General features: G+C 39.1%; 1 protein-coding gene across 2 annotated transcripts in view; it reads left to right on the forward strand.

Moving 5' to 3' along the window:
- The first annotated feature begins 8,826 nt into the window (after positions 1–8,826).
- NCAM2 (neural cell adhesion molecule 2) overlaps positions 8,827–22,615 on the forward strand; it is a 526,501-nt gene continuing 512,712 nt past the window's right edge. The window contains exon 1 of one of the 2 annotated variants that reach the window (XM_034792868.1): positions 8,827–9,010. In XM_034792868.1, coding sequence (XP_034648759.1) covers positions 8,959–9,010 — 52 coding nt within the window. In that variant the 5' untranslated portion in view covers positions 8,827–8,958. The remainder of the gene's footprint in view (positions 9,011–22,615) is intronic. The other variant, XM_034792859.1, reaches the window with a different exon arrangement.

Here is a 22,615-nt window from a genome sequence, read left to right on the forward strand (position 1 = left end):
CATGGTAGCCTATACAAGTAATGCAGTGTCTAGAGAAAGCAAATTGGGTTCTCTTATTTATCCTTCTACATAATACAAGAGCAAGAGATGAAATGTAAAGGCAACAAATTTAAATCTGCTATAAGGAAATAATTTTTCAACTAACACATAATTATCCTATGAATCCCTTTGCCACAAAATATCATTGAGGCAAGAGCTTAGAACAGAGGTCCTCAAACTGTGGACCGTGGACCACCAGTGGTCTGCAATCTCCATTCAGGTGGTCCGCGGATAGTTTCCTCTAAGGTGCGTGCCTGGGGGACCGCATGAAGGGCCACACAACTAATTAGTGGAGCAACACAGGTGTGGCTCCACTAATTAGGTGCCTGGACCTGCAGAAGATGCACATGTAAGGTGATGTGGTGGCCTTGGGGGGAATAGGGGATAGGTGGGAGAGGGCAGTGGGGTGAGAATAGGGGGTGGGGGAAATTTGGGATGTGCAGGATTGTGACGGCTAGAGAAAAAGATGACTTTCTCCAGCTCCAGAGCTGTGGCTGTCGGGGAGAGATGGCCCTCCTTCCCAGACTCAACTCTGTGGCTGCTGTGGCAGGGCAGAGACCCCCCTTCTTCCCAGCCCCAGCTTGGGCTGGGGAGAGAAGGCACATCCATTGCATTAGAAAGGTAAGACTACTGATATTAAATTATGAGTTGTGTGCTTTTATTTGTAGAACAAAAAATGTTTATTATTAAGTTAGTTTTTTATATAGCACTTTTATCCAAAGCGCTTTACAATAGTTAGCTAATGGCACAAACAACATTTTGAAATATCATTAAGTGGTGCACTGAGACTCAGCAATTTTCAAGTGGTCCGTGGAAAAAGAAGTTTGAGAACGACTGGCTTAGAAGATTTCAAAAAAGGATCAGACGTTGATATGAATTATAGGATAAAAGCTAAAATTCAAATTAGGTATATAAACTCATGTTTCAGACCACAAGCCCCCATTAACTGATGGAGGTTAAAAACATCCTGAATAGTCAGGTAATTCCATAATTGTCAACTACGGATTTTTTTACACCTTCCTCTAAAACAGTGTTTCCCAAACTTGGTACGCTGCTTGGTAAGGGAAAGCCCCTGGTGGGCTGAGCCGGTTTGTTTACCTGCCCCGTCCACAGGTGCCACCGATTGTGGCTCCCACTGGCTGCAGTTCGCTGCTCCAGGCCAATGGGAGCTGCTGGAAGCGGCGTGGGCCGAGGGACGTACTGGCCGCTGCTTCCAGCAGCTCCCATTGGCATGGAGCAGCAAACCGCGGCCATTGGGAGCCACGATTGGTGGAACCTGCGGACGGGGCAGGTAAACAAACTGGCTCAGCCCACCAGGGGCTTTCCCTTACCAAGCAGCGTACCAAGTTTGGGAAACACTGTTTTAGAGGAAGGTGTAAAAAAATCCGTAGTTGACAATTATGGAATTACCTGACTATTCAGGATGTTTTTAACCTCCATCAGTTAATGGGGGCTTGTGGTCTGAAACATGAGTTTATATACCTAATTTGAATTTTAGCTTTTATCCTATAATTCATATCAACGTCTGATCCTTTTTTGAAATCTTCTAAGCCAGTCGTTCTCAAACTTTTTTTTCCACGGACCACTTGAAAATTGCTGAGTCTCAGTGCACCTGGGGCAGGTAAACAAATCGGCCTGGCCCGCCAGGGGCTTTCCCTACACAATGGGCGTCCCAAGTTTGGGAAACACTGCTCTAAAACATATAGTAATGGCCTCTCTCAGAGAAAGAATACTGGACTAGATAGACCACTGCTTTCGCACAGCATGGCAACTTCTCTGTTCCAGATGACATGCAAATGAACTCTACTATCCCAATCACACTAGGCAGTCTCTTGCCCTCTCTCTTGCTCCTCCCCCCCCACCTCCCCCGATCAACTCTAAGCACATTCTGAATTTTCCACGTCACATGACATAACAGTTTGAAAGTCCTCATTAATTGGAACTTCCTTTACTGCTTTTCGGCACCCTCTCTCAGAATTCACATATGATCTCACCTCCACCTTGAAAGATAAACCTAGGAAGATGACTCTTCCTGATTCCTCCAAATACCAATACTCTCCATCTGTGCTCTCCCCAGTCATAAAATCTTCCCCCAACAAATGAACAATCCCATTCATTTCTGGATGTTTATCGAAGTCCTCCATACAAGTTGCAGAAATTGTAGGACAAGACCTGGTCTCTCTAACCAGGTAGGACTATGGGAGTTAACATTTGCACAGGTTCCATCAGAAAAAAGGAAGGCAGAGACACAGGCCTATGATATACTTAAATTGAGCAGAATCCAAGAATACCTATCTAATCTCTCTAAATTCTTACACCATGTCTAACACCAGGAAATCAGAGTGCCTTACTAATAAGAAATCAAGAAGGTTATCTTTTATATTCTGTAGGAAGTCTGTTGTTTTGCTCTGTGTTTTTATAACATGATTTGGATTTTGATCATTAAAGGAAGAGTGGAAGGGTGACTTTTTTTTTTTTCTGAAGGCTCTGAAGTTTGTAGTGATTCTGAGCACTTCTGGAAGTAAGTTCTACAGTTGTAGACCATTTGGTCTAGTTCTTGCATACAAAAGTTTCACTCTTGAAGTTGACAATTCCATTGGGCTAGTGCAGCATAGGAGGTCATGATTAAGTTATCTGATGTAACATAGCTTATTATAATTTATGATTTCCATGATAACACCCAAAAAATGCTAATTGATTTCTAAGTGCAGAAAAAGACACAGTCCCTGGCTCAAAGGGTATACAATCTAAAACATGGGCCAATCTCATGGAGAGCTTTGAATGTCATGACCAAAATCTTGAATTTCATTCTCTATTCAATGGCAAGCTAATGGAGAGTGGACCACTGGGTGATGTGAGTTGCTGAAGAAACAGACAGCTGTGTCTGAAAAAGTTGGTGCCTTTTAAGGTTGGCACTTTCACTCCTAGGTACTGTATCTAAGCCTGGAAATCATAAATGAGTTGATAACCACATTAAGGTGTGACTCTGACAAGAAGAGATAAGACTACTGGTCAGCAGTATGTGGGAAAGAATGTCCATCTCCAGCCATGGTTATTTGGGTGACAAGGAGTTGGGTGGCCATATAAGGACAAAGCAGTCAACTTTGGGGATGTGAGGTTCATGTCACTTAAATGTCTGGCTCTGTTCCCATGCCTCAGTTGCTGCTTGGGCTGTATTTGACCCATTAAAAGTACTGTTATGCTGAGAGGTACTGGTAACTGCATGAATCACAAATCTCTTTTGAGACTGGGTGTGAACACATCCTTAAATTAATATAACTGTTAGGATGAGTTAATCGCAAGCCCATACCCTAAGACAAAGGGGATTGTGAACAAAGGACTTTTGCTGAGGCTCTGTGTGTGTGTGTGTGTGTGTGTGCGTGTGTGTGTGTGAGAGAGAGAGCGAGAGAGAGAGAGAGTGTCACACAAACTGGAAACTGAGAGAAACTCAGAGGGGAAGAAAGTCAAGCAGCATCCTGTGAGCATAGCATGACAGCTATAGAGAGAGCTTTTGGGACTGGTGTTGGTTAGAGAGGCTTCTTGCTGTAAGCTAAAAAAACTATTAATTTTGTTCTTCGTTCCTCCTGCATTCAGAGAAGTGGGACTTTGTACGGCCCTTGTAAATAAAAAAGATTGCATGAAAGAAAATATCAGATTCTATCAATTTCTACTCCCAACTGAAAGGACTTTGACTAGTCACTCATGTCACAAGGAGTAACAGTAGTTTCTCATGCTATATAAATGCAGTATTTTATTGATTCTTGTGTGAGTACAGTGCTTTGTACTGTATCAGTTTTAATACAATCTACTTAAATATTTAATGACAGTGAGGCGGTTTAATCAGTAATTTAACTGGACAAAATTAAATATACCCCCTTTCCTTTGTTCCAATGCAGGAATAAAACAGGCAATTATCTCCATAATGGCAGCCTGTAAGTCTCTGCATGCATCAGAATAATTTCCAAACCATTTAAATTTCTCTAGCTGAAAGGAGAATCCTTTATTTAAGGAGAATTTAAATATAATGAAAACAATGTTATAATTTTAAGTGACTGTTATCCATAAAGTTTTAATCTAAATGGTGGTAATTTTAGATCTTTATGAAAATCTTTGTAAGATGTTAAGAACTTGAAACATAGCAGTAGTGCAAATACTTATGAAACTGTCTTTTGTTTATTGTATACCATTTCCTCACCATTGTAATGATATTGTTCACTGTTGAATAATTTATGTTAGTACTTCTTTAATTGTGTTTTTGGTATTCATAAGAAAGCATCATTTTGGGGATAATTGCTCACTTTGGTGAAGATCAGCAATTTGGCTCACATACACTTCAGAAAATTAGTCAAAATGTTTGAAGAAGACAGTTTCCTACAAAGATATTATGTGTTTAAAACAAAAACAAGAAAGAATTTATTTCATTTTCATCTATTGAAGTGCTAGGCAATTATTCTAGAACATTTTGACTTGTTTACCATTGTTCAACAGTGTTTCTAAATACAAGGATCTTTAGTACTATAAATGCCATGGTTTATTTTGAAATAATTGTCAGCTATGATCATATGTTCCCAGAGATACTGAACTGATTTTCAAGGTACTTCATGAAAATTTCAAACTGTAGAAGATAGTTAGACAAAGCTAGTTGGTGAATGGATTGCGAACAAGCTGGAATGTGGAATGTGAACAAGGAACCACATAATTCAATATACAACAACATTATCAGCAGAATTTGTTTTAGTATTTAATTATATTTGTGTAATATGTGCATGCATCAAATAATATTTTTTGAAATAATTGCTACTGTATTATTCAGATAGCAAATGAAAGCCTTTACAAATAATGTCTGTGTCTCATAGAGCTTACAAAGGAAGGGAAAATCTTCAGCTGACATAAATGTTCATAGCTCCAGTGACTTAAACAAAGCTATGACAATTTACACCAGTCAATGGAGCTATGACAATTTACACCAGCTGAGATTTTGCCACCATATGTTCAGGGCCTAATTTTGTCACTCTTACTTGTGCTGACTAGTAGTTTACAAGTAGTCCCACTGAAATTAATTGAAATTAATGGCACCACTTAAGTACTCACCCTGATTAAAGGTGGCAAAATTTAGCCCTTAATATTTCCCCCTATATTTCCTATACAATATTATAGCCAAACCATCCTTGTATGAAGCATCTAGCATATGACTTAATAAAGTTTTGAATATTCAAAATCCAAAGCTTTGCTGAACTCCCTTGCTGTTTTGTAATAAATAGTAATATGCATGTTTCAGGGACATGTTATTCGTTGTGCGTTGTGAAACTTATCACCTTCACTGCAAATTAGATTAATGTATTGGCTTGTTTTGTATTTGTCCAGCATTTAGCACAATGGGGCCATGGTCCATGACTGGAGCTCCTAGGTGCTATGATAACACAAATAATAAATAATAAAATATGGATCTAATAATGGCTACCCCTAAATTATGACATCCTTTTTCCTTCTCATTAATTTTTCCCAGTGACTGCTGTTTCGTCTTTAAATGTTGTGGTGACACATCAACATTGACTTTCAGTCTTTCACATTAAAGCCACTTCTGAGACTGATTATTACTCTGTTTCAGAACGTTATAGAGTTGGGCATTCTCTTCACCTTTTCGGGTGTTACATTTGATGGCAGTTACATTACAGGCCTCATGTAACAATGTGCATGTTGAGTAAGCAGCATGTAATCATGAACAATTGAACTTTGTTTTATCAATGCACTTGTTATGCATGTGATCTTATTCAGAAAATAGGTCCTTACTGTTTAAGGAATGGTTATGTAAAAGACTCACAAATGACTGTTCCAGTATGGACCATTCTCTTGAAGGCACAGTGTCTATTTTATCCAAGGAATGGCAGATACCACAGTTATATTGATGTAGATTGGGATTAAAGTTTTACAGTGCTTCCAAATTCAAATCTTCTGTTCATTTAATATGCTGTCATGATCATCAAAAACCACCTACGTGGGGATTGTAGCAGGTATGATTATTTCTCCCATTGGCTTGTAGTCTTTATTTTCAAGTTCTGAGTGTCATATTCTGTCACATCTTACTTCACTGTTGACCTTTCTTCAATTAAAAAGAAAAAAGCCCATCCCTTTAGCTCTATTTGCTCAAACAGCCCATATCTCAGCTGTCTGCTGCTTCAGGAAAATGTATTTTAGAAACAGTGTCAGAATGAAGAATCAGAATTCTAATCCCAGTTCAGGGCAATAACATTTGTATACTTGGACACAGCACTGATGGAGAAACTCTTAGCAGGTTTATAACTGAAAATACAAAAAATCTGGGGTCATAAAGGATTACAATTTTATTTTTCCAATTGGGGTATTCTAATTGGAGTTTGTGACCACTGACCTCCTGACTCCTCTTGTACTGTAGTATCTTTTGAATATAATCATCAGCAAAATCTTGTAAATGACCAATATGAACTTCATATGTGATTTCTTGCCATTTACTGTAAGTTAAGATCATAGGCTGTGTTACATGAACCTCTGTTATATTATTTCAATCTCTATGTTAAACTGTGGATGTTAAGAAGCGCGTACTGTCTGTTTTGGTGTCTTAATTTCTGGTCTTGTTTTTTTAATGCTTTTTTCCCCCTAATATTGATAACCTACGTTCTGTTATATATCAAGTTGTTGCATGGTAGTGTTTTCAAAATAAAATTAAAACCAAAGATAAATTAATTTGGCAATGGAATCCAATCTGCTTAATGCAAAGGGGTTCTTGCCTTGTGCAGTAACTTTCCGCCCCCCTCTTCGTCTCAAAGTCTACTTTTCTAGCTGGGCACAAAGACTGTGTTTCAGGAAAACATTCCTATTCAGGAAGGTACATAAGTATGGATTTAGCATATGCTGAAGTGCTTTCCTAACTCAGGGCCCAAAGTCCATTGCAATCAATTGGAGTCTTCCCTTTTAGGCTTGGATTAGATCCATAGCCTATTAAAGTCACAGACTGCTGAACCTGCCATATATTGGTTTCACCAATATTTCATACAGAATGACAGTCACCAAGCTCATTTTCATTGTACAAGAAACTGCTTCTTTTTCATTTTGTAATGTATGCTCCAAAAATGTTTCCCTGTAAGAGCAGGGTGGCCTAGCATATCCTTGGAATAATTACACATTTGATTTATATTATAAAGATTAACCACTGACCACAAGTATCTCACTTTTTTCTCTATTAATATTATCTGAATATATTTCTGAGGATTCTAAATGTCATCCACTAAAGGCAACCATTCAGTTTTATTAAATTTCTTGTTGTGTCCAGCAAGGTTTGGCTAAAGGTATGATCTTCCTTTCCTGTAGCTCCACTTTTTTATGAGTATTTCCCAGCAAGTGTCAGGCTGAAGATATGTATCATGTTACTTTAGGTTAGTTTTCTATAAACTGTTCCCTTCCCCAAATAAGAGGATGGAGGGAAAAGGATCTCAAATATTATGGAAATGTTAATTATGTTAGTTGCATATCACAGCTCTCTGTCAAAATACATGCTTGGAGATAGCAGCAGATTTATCAGAGAGGGGAAAAGGTGATGAGTTCCTACACGAGGCTCCTGAGTCCAAAGTTCAATGAAGAACAGGATGAATTTTACCTTTTCAGAGTCATGCTGATTAAAAATTCCTATATTTTCTTCTTTTTTAAGAAAGTGGACTCTTTATAGAGCAAGATCTGTAATGAGACTGTACTGACCGTAGTATCAGGAAATGTAAAGAGTGCAAGCTGTATGCTTTAGTGTAGAATGGTTTCAAAATAGACTCCTATAAATCGTAGAGAATCTCCCCTCGCCCCCCCCCTTTTTTTCTAATAAAAAGTCAAAACAGGAAATTTCCTAGACAAGTAAATGAATAGGTGTAAAGATCTGTGACATTTTTAAAACATAAATGAGACTCCTATATGTCTCATTGCCTAATAATATTACAGTATTGTAACACACAGAAAGGCTGACAAGACGGAGACAAACCACACGGGGGAGAGAACAGGGACACTCCCCAGACAAACGCCTTCACACCTGCCCTCAGGCGTGCTGGAACAATCTGTCTAGTGGGGGTGCTGAGAGCCATTGAACCAAACTGTAAACCCTGGATATGGTGTGAACCATTTCAAGCCAGGGGTGCATGAGCACCCACCGCAGCAACCCATTGTGCCAAGAATGTCTGCCCCAAGAATGAAAGACCAAATGCACACACCTCTGCCTCCCGCACTCTGCCCAAGGCACTTTGGCCCGACTCCGGCAGGTGACAGGCACAAGCTCTCCTACAAAGGCGAGCTCCGGCTGCGAGGCAAAAGCGAGCTGCAACCCCAACGCTGCTCACCTCCCCGGCGTATAGTGAGCTCCCCGCAAAGCCCGGCTAGCGCCCCCGCTGCCGCACAGCCCTGCGCCCCTTGCCGGCAACGCCCCCGGCACCGGCAGCCCCCGCCTCTCCCGGGGAGAGGAGCAGCCTCGCAGCCCCGTGCAACCCCCAGGTAGCTTCCTCAGCCCAGCCGCCGCTGCTCCCGCGGGCTGCATCGGCCAGGCCAGACCGATGCCTCCCTCCCGCCAGGCTGCACCAGCCGCCGGGCCGGGCGGGGAAGGGCGCTCGGCAGCGGCCGCGAGCTGAGCGGCGGAGGAATCCCCGCTCCTGCATGTGTGAGACAGAGCGAGCGAACACGCGCGGAGGGATACACGCTCTCTCCCCCTCCGCCTACCCACCTCCTCCTCCGCTGCCTCCCTGATATAGTGCGGCGCGGAGCGGCGCTGGCAGTCACTTGGCGAGCGGCGCTGCCCGGGCTGTGCGTGCGAGCCGGGAGCTGCGGCCAGAGCGGCGGCGGCGGCGGCGGCTGGGTTTTCCTGTGCTCGGCATCTCTAACTTGGGAACTGTCCACCAGCGTGAGCTCCTGAACATGAGCCGCCTCTCTCTCTACCTGCTCGGATTGCTCCTCAGTAGCGGGCAAGGTAGGAGCGGGGCTTTCTTGCATTTCCTAGCTACCCTCCACACCAGAATGCGTCCTAATTACAGTAACCAAAAATAAGCAAAGATCTCACCCCAAAGGCCATCGGGAAAAAAGCCTGTTCAACCTCTCCACCCACCAAAGTTGTATTTTATTATCTCTTAAAAAAATGTCTACAAGAAAAAAAATGTCATTTAGATGGAAAAGAAAAAAAAAAAAGCTGGAAGATGCTAACTGCACTTAGCTGCTTTGCTTGGGATCTTGTCTTTTTTTTAGTATTTTTTTCTAATAATTAATGTGTTTTGGGTTGTTGGTTTTGTGTGTGTGTGTGTGTGTGTGTGTGTGTGTGTGTGTGTGGTTTCTTTCTTTCTTTCTTTCTTTCTTTTTTTTTTTTTTTTTGAAGAGTTTGTGTCAGTAAAAAAAAGACAACCTCAAACCGAGGCATGTTTTGAAATACGGTCTGCTATTTTGTGTGCAGCCAAAGTGGGCTTTATTTTTAAGAAAAAGGATTTTGTGCCCTCCCCCCCCGCACTCCGTTGTCGGTGAGAAGTAATACTTGAAGCCTGCCTGTCAAGATCTTTCTCCTTCTTTAACAAGAAGTGGCTGATGATGGTTCATTTCAGTCTATTGGGAAGTGAAAAAGAATTGTTGTGATCAGTAAAGCAGGGTATCTGTGACAGTGAGGTGAATGTGTGAGTATCTATATGTCCGGATATAGGGATGAGTGTATAACATTGAAAATAAAATAATGCTAAAAAGGCAGGTGTTTGGAGAGAAGTGAAATATACTAAGATTTCACCTGTATGTACTGTTTGCTTTAATTTTCCTCAGTACAAGTATACACATCGTACAGCAGTTGTCCCTAAGATATAGATTTGGCGTTTTGTATATTACCTGTATGTTTATTTAGGGATTTTTTTCTACTTTTAAGGAGAGAGAAAGAAGAGGGGGACAGATAGGAGGGGTTGTGCTTGTGGTTATGACACATTGACAGTGCCCCTTTGTGTAAACTAATTACACTATTTCAAACTGTTCGGACAAGTTTTTGGCGTTAATTTAAAACTGAACTAGATTGCTACACCAGTCTCTTTCTTCCCTCCTAGTCCCCCGTACAAGGATCTACAAATTACATCTGGAGTCACCACACTAAATTCCAGGACCTGGTGAAAAATGATTTTGTGTATGTGTGTCGCATGCAATTCCTTTTAGGGGGAAAAAGAAAAAAAATCAGTTAAGGGATGGTGTCGGAGCTGGTGCTCCAGACAGTTTCCCCCTCTGCTGCTTTTCTGCCAGCAGGGGGTGGTAGAGCTCCATTCAGGTGATTGCGCTTCTTAGTATCTGGCTGTATTAAGAAAAGAGAGAGAGAGAGTCTGTCTTCTATCATTCTTCAAGCACAGCTTGACATTTTGGATGTGAAGCCTTCATTTCCCCTCTCCCCTGCCCCCCGCCATAGGAGCTGAAGTGACACAATCGGATGCAGATTAGCAACACTCACACACAGACCAGGGAGCCTTAGGAATGACTATCTATGGCAGAGAGATTTTATACACTATCTTGTAAAGTGCCTGTGCGAACTGTTGCGCTTAAAACATTGGGGCTGTATAGCACTGCAAATCCCCACGTAATTGCAGTTACTGTATGTTTAAAGCCCCTGGCACGTAGGACATTTTGTTTAAGAAGTGGTAAGTAGCAAAGAGCCATCAGATGCTCTTGAGCTATGCAGAAATGCCTCTGTGCTTTCACCATCTCCGAGTGAGCTCTGGAGCTATCACAGTTAACAATTCAGTAACAGTCTGGAGGATTTTCACCATAGCCATACACTGGGGTGGGGGAAGCATCCCTCAAAATTTGCATTGACCCAGCTAGGTGTAGAGGGTATACAGGTGGTGTTTGCAGTGCCTAGAAGGCCGAGAATGGAAGAAAGCAAGTTTGCAAATTGTGATTATTCTCTAGTTGCGCTTGAAAAGGATTTCATAGCCCGGAAATCTAGCATTCCAAATGCCAGGAGTTACGCAGTGGGGGTAAAATTTACAAATACCATTAAGGGAGGCTAAACAAGAGTTTTAACAATGACAAATGACAGAGTTGTATGTATGTGTGTGTATTTGGTATATATATAATATCCGATGGCACTGTCAACAGACAACCACTATTTTTGTAGAGCAAGGGAACTGTATTAGAAAATAAGGGAGAATGAGACTGTCTAGATGTGGAAGGAACAAACAACCTCAATCGGCTGCAATAAATGGTGAATGGGAGTGAAAGAAGCATCTGTGTATAGAAAATCTCTTTATTTAGGTTGCTACGGGAGAAAAAATATCAGGATTTCTGAAAAATAAACATTGTCTAGGCAAGGAATGTATAGATAAATGTTTACTCAAAGGAAATGACACAAAAACTGAAGGATTTCTTGAAATGCCTTTCACAATCTGAAAGGCTGCTCTGTAGACACTTGGGATTTATCTTCTACTCAGTCTGAATATTTGGGGATGCTGTAGCAAAGACATTCACATCACCAGCACAAGTATTTAAAAAAAAATCTGAATCATCTGTATTATATTTTTTTAATAGAGAAGGAGGCTGGATACAAAAATAAGCTAGTTAACCATCACTGGGGTCATTTGCTTTAGAAATACTAAAAATCTAGGTTGAGGATTTATGTTTCCAGCAATATAGTTGCAGTGGATTTTATGAAGCATGATTGAAGCTATTTCGTTGGGAAGTGCTGTTAGATTGGGGAAAGGAAATTATGATGTATTCCCTTTTAAGCAGTCAAAACGTTTTGAAACTAAGCAGCTGACTGCAAGCAAATGACAGAAGTGAAAAACTGACTAACTTAAGTGCTTATCAATGTCATAATTAGCTAACGAGGCCAAATACTCCCACTCCTAACTTTCATCATAGAGGAGCAAGTTCCTTTTCACTGGCAATGTCATTAAACTGCAACTAAAAAAGATATTTTTTTTGTAACCTCTCAGAGGTGCGAGAGAATCCTTCCAGTGTGGAAAGGTCCACATTAAATTAGCACTGGGGGAAAAAACAACCAAAACCCCCAAATACCCCCAACAATACTAGGCTATATATAAATTGATCTTTTATCAGGTGTGGAAATATGGGAACAAAAAAGAGTAGGCTTACTCAATCTTTACTAGTAACTAGGGACACTGATTGATAGTGAATGAACCATTCAAGATGTCAGTGTTCAAAATTTTACTGGTATGGGTAGGAGACTTTTCTCTGGGTTGCCACACTATAATCCTTCCCTTTCATTAAGCTGGAATACAAAAACTGCTACAGTCAAATTTCAGTTATTTTAAACCCACACATGATGCTGTGGTAAGAAATGCATCTGTATGCTTATCAAATGGTTTTCCCTGCCATTCCCTGTGCTTGAAGTTTCATCCTTCCCTGATGTAATATGGGGAAAGAAGCATGTTTTTAGTTCTTACCTCTGTGTTGCCTATGCAGACATTAATCAGTTCTGCTGCTGTGTTTCCTGCTAGCCACATGCAGTGTTTCCTCCCAGGAAGTTCTAATAAGGGTTTATTCATCAATCAGGAACATCTCTCAAAATAGAGGCCAGGTGTGTCACATAGACTGTTTTTGAGTGAAATTGCAGGGATGAAATACTGGCTCTACAGAAGTCAATGGGAATTGTGCCATTGACTTCAGTAGGGCCAGGATTTTACCCAGATGTCAACGTCTGGTTGGGCCAAGGTTTTGGGTGCCTTCTAGTACCTTAAAAATCTCCTTTCTCTCCCAGTTACACGTTTATAAAAACATCAGCAACAAAATAAAAATAAAATACACTCCTAACCTCATCTCCCCAAAAAGGAAGTGCATTGCAGCCAACCCAGAATGTCTGAGAGTCTACTGTTCACCAACTGATGGAAGAGTCCTATTTTGGGTGGATACAAGGATACCAAGAGTGATCTTTTACCAAGGAAGGGGTTGTTTCAGAAGCGTCACCTGAAGGTGGATGGTGAGGAAACTGAACGTTTCTTACAAAGAAAGAAACAAACATCCCTGTATTTGGAGGATGGAGGCGTTTTAAGTTAGTTTGCAACAGCGCTATGAAGTGGAAAAAATGGAGAGAAACTCCCAGGAGCTCTTTTATAGAATAAAGCACCAGAGAGAAAGCACTGATTCTTCCTAATAGTTTGAATTAATGTTTTTGTTTTGTTTTTTTCTAGTGGGAGTTGTTTATTTATTTAAAAATACTTTTATCATGCTTGATGAGTGTTAACATAGAGAAATTACCAAATTATAAACGTCTTGCAAGAGAAAATGAACTTCCTGCTTTTTTTTTAAAAGAACTTGGAACACGAACACTCTATTTATTTCCCTTTTTTGTGACCTTTCCGCAGAGGTTGTCCAGCCCTGGTGATTGTATCATGTTTGTACATGGTTTTCTTAAATTACTGAAGGAAGTTTACATTCAGCTGATGCCACAGATTCCCATTCAAAAAGGTCAAGTTATTAAAATGATGACATTTTAGAAATTATGACTTATAATTTTGTTTAAATTACAATTTGTGGCTAATTATGCTGTTGTACCTGCATTGTAAGGTACAGTATGAGAGACGAGGACACATATTTCAGTCAGTTATGGAATTCAGATAGACCTTTATATTCAAATATTAGGCAATGGAACTATTCCAAATTATTCCAGCTAAGAATCTATCCCATCTAATCTTAAAGGACATTTTTGATTTTATAACATTTATTTATTTTATAAAATTAGGGTAATGTGGTTAATGAAGCATATCCTAGGGTTGCCCATATTATAAATTATGATTATTGGACTGGGCCAATTTAATGATTTTGAAGGTCACAAAGTGAAGTGACTTGGCAAGAAAAAATGTGGATATTATATTAAATTGCAGTAATTCAAGATTTTTGAAGGCACATTTAAGGCTGAAAGACTAAAATTATGCCTGCCATCTTAAAAATATCTTATTAATATCAAGCATTTTAAATTTGATCAATTATGATAGCTAAATCTAAAAAACAAGCAAACAAAAATAATACCCCACAACTCTATCCTCTAGGCTGTTGATAAAATAATTGAATTTTCAGTGGCTAAACTCAGAATAATTTCCAATTACAAGTTCAGCATTTAGAACACTATTTGGTATTACCTCAGTAATCTTGTGATGGCCAGCTTCAACAAGATAATGCTACATTCACTTCAACAAATTGATATTTTGAATAGTTTCCTTACACAGACCAAATGTCCATCAAGCCCAGTATCCTGTCTTCTGACAGTGGCCAATGCCAGGTGCTCCAGAGGGAATGAACAGAACAGGTAATCATCAAGTGATCCATCCCCGGTCTTCCATTTCCAGCTTCTGGCAAACAGAGGCTAGGGACACCATCTCTGCTCATACCAAAACCAAAACCCTGCCAAAACCAACACTGTCCCCTGAAAAAAAACATTACCGAGCAAAAATCACAGGGTGTTTTAGATATTTCTATTGTTTTGTAAAAAAGAAACAGTTACAAACATATACAGACAAATATAGTTTTATAAGCTGTTGCTCAGCCTGTGAGTAGTTCCACTGAAGTCTCATGGGCCTGATCTCCTGCGTAGAGCAGTTAATTGGAGTCTTTCTACTGATTTCAGTGGGCTTTGGATCAGGCCCTAGCACCTGTACAAGTACCTTTCTGATTTGGAGCCACAATGAACAGTTTGGATTTTGAAGAATATAGATTGGGAAGATACCATCTAGTTGGATAACTTTTGATGTGGTTTATGGAACACACTTTCTTTAAGGACTTAATTAACAGAACATTCATAGTGATACACCTATGCTTGAGAATTTACAGCCTTAATGACCTGGCACCGAAGCAGTGTCTTGAACTTCTGAGTCTAAAGTAAGATCTACTGCAAAGTGAGATATGTGTACTGTAATTATTTCTAGAAAACTATTGGTGCCATGACCAAAACTTGTTCACTTTACTCGGATGAGTATTTCCATTGACTTCAATGAGACTATATGTGTGAGGATAACAAACAGGATTTGGCCTTCTAACAGGAATTATTTCCTTCTTGTTTCCAATGTGATTAATTTCAGTAAGGAATGATTATGCATTGAAATGTGTTTCTATATGATGAATTTCGAGTTATCTGCAGTTGCGACACTCCAGATGAGACACCTATCCATAAACAAACTACTGTAAAATACTTTTGTAATGTTTTCCCCTATCCTTCATTTTTTTAGAATAGAAATATATTGTTTATTGATTTACAGTATAATATAATGGGATCTGTTGAGAAATAGGATTAAGAGAGGAACTTTGTTCTGAATATGTCTGTCAAATAATGCATTGATAGATCTTTCGGTAAGGCTGCAGCCATATTAAAGACAGGTTGTGATCTCCTCCGCTCTCACACTGAAAGCAGGGTCAGGTCTGATCTGGTCAGCACTTGAACAGAAAACATCCAAGGCAAATCTGGATGCTGCAGGAAGTGATTTTGATAATTCAGTAGGTTTGGGCATAATTCCTTCCCAGTCAGAACTGACAACTACCATCTTTTAGAGAAGATATAAAAATGGGATCCTGATTGTTCATGGTCATCAATAGTACCATAACATTTCTCTGAAAAATAGATCAGCCTTTTCCCTTTATATCCTGGCTAAAATAGTTTGTGTTTTGCCTACTTAAAATTCTCTATGTAATTTCAGCAGGGTAGATTATTTTTTATTTCTTGTTCTAAACAGTTGTACAATGTTGCTGAGCACTCATAAACAACTACTAAAGGTGGATGCATTTCAGCAGTTTGTGAAGTGGTTCTTTAATGATATATCATTTTGTAAAGTTCTTTAGAATTTTCTGGGTTGAAAAATGATACATAAATATAAGATATTAATAGTAATATATTCTGTTGCTGGCATCTGCAGTTTCCTTTTCTAATCAATGAAGTTTACACTGAATATTTACAGTGCAGCCCTAGTTTAAATACCAAGAAGAATGGCGTGGTTTTTGTGTAGACTGAAATTCTTAAATGGAAGTAGTTGGGCACTATACTAGACAAAATGATGGTGTCCTCAATGTTTTATTCAAATAGCATTCTTTGGAACGTATCATGGATTCTAGAGTGAAACAAATTTCCATTACTGTTCTCATTATTAAAACACACTGGACCATGTTCAGACCTGGTGTAGACAGTTTCAAATCCATTAATTTCAAGAGCGTTGCAGCAGGGCTGAATTCCGCCTACATTGTTTAGTGCTTTGTGAGGGTGGCTTTAAACCTGTCCTATGTTTCAAATGAGGAATTTCAAGCAGAGATGAAGTATTTGGAGAGAGAGAGGTATAGAGCAATGAGAAATAATAGCACTTCTAGCCAGATTGTATGCAGGTGTTTCCAAAGTACCTCCTGGATGGCCACCTTAATAAATCACAGAGAGGGGTGGTTCTGTCCTTTGCTCATGAATAATGCAAACTCTAGAATTTCTCTTAAACTATAACATAAGAGATAAATACTGTCCTTTTTCTACTAAACAATCAAAGCAAAATTAACAAAAACCAATCAAGTACACCTTTACCCCGATATAACGCTGTACTGCGGAGCCAAAAAATCTTACTACGTTAGAGGTGAAACCGCGTTATATCGAACTTGCTTTGATCCGCCGGAGCGCACAGACCCGCCCTACCCCCCGGAGCGCTGTTTACCACGTTATATCTGAAATTGTGTTATATCGGGTCACATTATATTGGGATAGAGGTGTATTTGTTTCTGTTTATGAAATGCTGAAGGATGATTGCTAGAAATAAAATAGTACCTACCATTTTCTTTGGAGTCACAGAACATTCACATATTGTTTATGAACTGGATACTAGGAGTATAGTTAGAATAGTGTTCAACCAGCAAAAGTATGGACTATTGTGTTTTATGTTGATGCCCAGGGGGCTAATCATACATAAACTTTTTTGTTTCATAATTTTTGGGCATAGTGATCAGTTGTTGTCAGTCATCTTTTTCCAAGCACTTCACATTCAAATAATGCTTCCTTAGATATGCAGAAAAAATCATTGTTGAATAGTACTTTCTGGCAAATAACATAATTACAATATTTCTTTTGCTCTAGCAGGTACTGTGTGTCAGACATAATAGATGAATACAGTCAGATATTACTGTATTCATCTATTATGATTATGGGGTCAAATTCTCCCCTCTGATACACATGTGCAATCCATACTGAAGTCACTGGGTGTTGCATCTGCATATACAAGTGGAGAATTTGAGACCTGACCCTGCTACTGGTACTTATGTGAGGACTTCATTACTACAGACCCTTGGTTCTTAATGTTTCATGTTCCATTTGTAAAATACCTGCATGTTTTCAAGCAGTTTTCAACCTGTTAATTGTATTTATATTTTGATATAAATGAAAGGAATTTCCTTTTCTTGAAAATTCAACATTAAATTATTGATTTGCATATACAAAAATAATTGAAAATTACAAAGATGAAAGTCAGTTATATCAAGACGTTATTGCTGCTCAATGACTCTGTATGAGATATGCTCACTTTGTAAGTAAAAATGATTTTCCTCTCTAAATTTCAGTGTTTTATACTCAGCCTGGGATCTGAAAGTCAAGCTGGTCTCTTTTTTGAACATGAATAATCAGTAATAAAAGGTTTTACATAAAATACAATAATGCCCATACACACTCTGTATGAGTGTAAAGTTGTCAGTGTCAGCACCCTGCTTTCAGTATTTGAAATTCATATCCTAATTTTTCTCATGTGGCCAATCTATAGTAATATATTCTGAATGTACGCTCTATTTATCTCTATACTTATTTAGTGATTTTGGGAAATTGTTTAACACGAGGAACTCTGCTGACTAAATTTTGGGTATGAAACTGCAATATTTCCATGCACAGAACTCTCACTCTCAAAACTGAGTTTTGTTCTCAAGTGAGGCTTGCAGATTCAGGTGTTGTTTCAATTGCAGCTTTCAGGAGCTATTCACAGCTGTGAATAATATGCACCATAACAGCCTTATTCTGCAAGCCTTATTAAGTAAATAGGCAAACGTCTCAAGTGAAGGATACAAGATCAAGATCAAGCTGTACCTTTATGGAATCTAAATAGTGGGTATACTTCTGCTTCTCAGGTGAGTGAGTATCTCAGGAACATTAGTGCTCTATAATAGTATAAGAGGACCAAAAGACATGCTGATGTAATAAACTGATTCTTTTTGAGATAAACCATGCTCACTGATTACAAGGAAGATGGTTTCTTTATGTTTATAAAATCAAAATAATATAGGTCTCGCAGGTATTATATGCAACTTTTGGAATAAATGAGAAAATTTTACCTTTGTGTCTTTTAATCATTAAACAGCTTTAGCTCGTCATTGCCCAGGTCAATGCTATGTTGAAAGTAGAATATTTTTGTAGAGGAATTTACCTTTCAATGCAAATGCACTGTTTGTGGTTTGTGTATGTCTCAGAGGTTGTTTTATTTTCTTTTTTGGTTTGGTCTATGGCTTTGTGACACCCGTCAAAATTGTTTTTAAGACATTCAGTATTCAGATCATGTTGCTAAGTCATTGAAGCATTGTGGCTGAATGATTGGATGTTAAATGGATTTGTGCCAATTTATGTGCCAGGCATTGAGTCCAACAGTTTCTTAGCACTTGGGTAAAATTCACTTCCTCTTCCCCCACCCATCCATGAGTTTGTATTAGAATTCTGTGAATATTTTTGATCATGTATGCTGTATGATTTATATGATTCTTTTTACAATTGTTTATTGTGCTTGTTGGACTTTTTTAGAGTGGAAATTTTTTACAGTTTTCCTAACTTCATTGTTGAAGTAGCCTGGTTTTACCATTCATAGCAAGATGAGATTGCATAAATATCCTTTATTTTTGTCAGGAGTGAATTCCTGTCCTGTATATTATTTCTGTGCCGAGAGTATTAGCTGAAAATTCTATTTGCTGGCATGATGATGCTTTTAAAACTATTCTTTGTTATGTGTTTTTTATATATTTTGTTGAGTGTGTACTTTTTCTGTCATACTTCCAGACATCTGAGTGTAAGAAAAGACCTCTCTGGACTGACACCTGAGGAACTTCTTCCTTTATTCTATTCTCTCCTATGAGTACTCAAAAAGAACAGGAGTACTTGTGGCGCCTTAGAGACTAACAAATTGATTAGAGCATAAGCTTTCGTGTACTACAGCCCTCCTGTTCTTTTTGCGGATACAGACTAACATGGCTGCTACTATGAAACCTATGAGTACTCAGTTCGTGGTACTTTCCATTAGCTGGAAGGATGGTTGGATTCTCATTCTGCTTTGTATTATATGTTAACAGTAAAGCTGATTGGAGAAATTATTTTTTCCTGTGATAAGATTTGATGAAAACAATTTTGTTCTTGTAGAAATTTTTTTTGAATTTTTTCAAGTATAAAAAAATGGAGGGGGGGGGATTGGTTTCTCGATGAAAACCTAACATTTTATGGCAACCCAGACATTTTCTGACCTTTTTCTGTTTAAACAAAATGATTGCACCGCACCTGAAGGGGGGAATGTTGTCCGGGCTTCCTGAAGGAAGGTAGCAGTACTTTATGGTGGTGGTGGGAAGGAGGTCAGAAACTACTGCAAAAAGGTGGGTGGCAGTCAGCTTTGTGGAGGAAAGCCAACTGCTGCAGAGGAGCACATGGATTGGACAGTGACTTCTCTTAGAGGAGAGTCTATTGATAGGGAGTCTCTAGGTTTTAGTCAGGAGGAGAATTTGGAAGAAGATAATCTAGGGGCCAGATCAGACGAGAAACATTCACATAAAAAAGAATTGGACACTTCAGAAAAGGGCAGACAAATAAACAGTGACAATTTTTTAAAGTGCTTGTATATAAATGCTAGAAGTCTAAATAATAAGATGGGTGAATTAGAGTGCCTCGTTATAAAGGATGATATTGATATAATAGGAATCACAGAAACCTGGTGGACTGAGGACAATCAATGGGACACAATCATTCCGGAGTACAAAATATATCGGAAGGAAAGAACAGGTCGTGCGGGGGTGGAGGGTGGGGGCGGGGAAGTGGCAATATATGTGAAAGAAAATGTGGAATCAAATGAAGTAAAAATCTTAAGTGAATCCACCTGTTCCATAGAATCTCTATGGATAGTAATTTCATGCTCTAATAAGAATATAACATTAGGGATCCATTATTGACCACATGACCAGGACAGTGATAGTGACGATGAAATGCTAAGGGAAGCTAGAGAGGCTATCAAAATTAAGAACTCAATAATAGTGGGGGATTTCAATTAGCCCCATGTTGACTGGGAACATGTCACCTCAGGACGAAATGAAGAGACAAAATGTCTTGATACTTTAAATGACTGCTTCTTGGAGCAGCTGGAACCCATACGGGAACCCACAACGGGAGAGGCAACTCTCGATTTAGTCCTGAGTGGAGCGCAGGAGCTCGTCCAAGAGGTAACTGTAACAGTACTGCTTGGAAATAGTGACCATAATATAATAACATTAAACATCCCTGTGATGAGAAGAACGCCTCAACAGCCCAACACTGTGGCATTTAATTTCAGAAAGGGAAACTATGCAAAAATGAGGGGGTTAATTAAACAGAAATTAAAAGGTACAGTGACTAAAGTGAAATCCCTGCAAGCTGCATGAACGCTTTTCAAATACACCATAATAGAGGTCCAACTTAATTGTATACCCCAAATTCAAAAACACAGTAAAAGAACTAAGAAAGAGCCACCGTGGCTTAACAACCATGTAAAAGAAGCAGTGAGAGATAAAAAGGCATTTTTTAAAAAGTGGAAGTCAACTCCTAGTGAGGTAAATAGAAAGGAACATAAACACTGCCTAATTAAGTGTAAAAAATGTAATAAGAAAAGCCAAAGAGGAGTTTGAAGAACGGCAGCAGGCAAGGCAGCACCCACCTTCCCTCCCATAGAGGTTCAAATGTCAGGTTTGGTTAGGATCTCTGCTGTGGGCATTGTGCTAGTTGTTCCTTTTGAGGGGGGCTGGGAATTTTTCCTCACAGCATATTGGCTTCAATGGAGTGGGGTTTTTTCACCTTCCCCACAGTGAGTGTGAGGGAGGACCTTTTCTGGTGAGGAGAAAAGGTGATTAGGTGATATGTCACAACTTATTTTGTAAGTGTGAGGCACGTGTCAGGGCAGGTATTCCCAGAGGGAAGGCATCCAGTGACCAGATAAATTGCCTAGGACTTAAAAAGATTTAAAAGGAGGTGTTGGTTAAAGGAATGGAATGGGGAGTGGTGGTTTGGGGCTCCTGTGCTTGGTACGGCAGGGAGTCATTTGACTAAACATAGAGTTACCTGCACAGTACACTTTTATCTGCCAGGTAGTCCCACACATCTAATAATAAAGTTGCAACCTGATTAAATCCATATCAAGTGTCTCCTGCCCTTCTTTTGGTATAGCCCGACAAAAGCTATTTTCCATTTCTTGTTTTGTTTGTGGTATTTTTCCCAGTTCTAATGAAAAAATTTGACCAGATCTAGAAAACAGGCAGTTCTTATACATTTATTATTATTTATTTGTATTTCTGTAGTGCCTTGAGGCCCTAGTCATACACCAGTACCCCACTGAAGTAAGTACTTTACAAACACAGAACAAAAAGACCATCTCTGCATCAAGGTTGTCATCTCTCATTTTGCTTTAGTGCTGCTTTGTCAATCCTGACTTTTTGGGTAGGAGGAAATTTACATTTGCTCCTGGCTTTTTGCAAGATCTCACCTTCTGCAGTTGAGTTGGCAAGTCACCAGGCCATCTTTCAGATTTCAGTTTTTGTTTGTAATTTAAGTTTATACATCTCTACATAAATTATAAGAAGGGATTGTTTCCCCATTTGAGCCTTTTGTTTTTGAAAGTGGAATGTCTCCTTGCTTATACCCAATCTGGTCTAGGTCAGGCTAGATAGGAGTATTTTTTTTTGTGTGTGTATGTTTTTAAAAGGAGAATACATCATGATGCTATCACTTTAGATACATTTATATATAAACCTTATTCAAAATGTCTTCTGTTTTATACTGAACAGTAATAATGCTTAATCACAACTTGAATGTCCTTGTGACTATTTTCAAGATTCTGAGTAGGGTGACCAGATAGCAACTGTGAAAAAACAGGACAGGGGGTGAGGGGCAAGAGGCACCTATATAAGAAAAAGTCCCCCAAAATGGGACTGTCCCTTTAAAAATGGGTCACTCTATGAATGTGAATGGGTCCAATTCTGAAGAGTGCAGAGTATCCTCCACTCAATTAAATTCAAGAGGAGCTGAAAATCTCTGGGGGTTGCTCAGCAACTCAAAGGATTTAGCTACATGTTTTGGTGATCTAACACAAGGCTATATTAACCTATAGATGTGGACATTTATGGAGAGGTGTCCTATTTCTACTAATAAAAACATTGTTGGAAAAGCTGACAGTGCATAATGAATTTTACAACTTTATCTGTGAATATTTAATCTGAAAATCAGCAGCATATGAAAGAAATGTGAGGAAGAGCTCAAGGCACAGCTTGTGAGACCTTAGCATGTCTGAGGACATGAAGAGGTCTGCCAGAGAAGGAACAGATTGAACTTGGAAGG

Source organism: Trachemys scripta, chromosome 1 (genome assembly GCF_013100865.1).
Source record: "Trachemys scripta elegans isolate TJP31775 chromosome 1, CAS_Tse_1.0, whole genome shotgun sequence".
NCBI classification, from domain to species: domain Eukaryota; kingdom Metazoa; phylum Chordata; order Testudines; family Emydidae; genus Trachemys; species Trachemys scripta.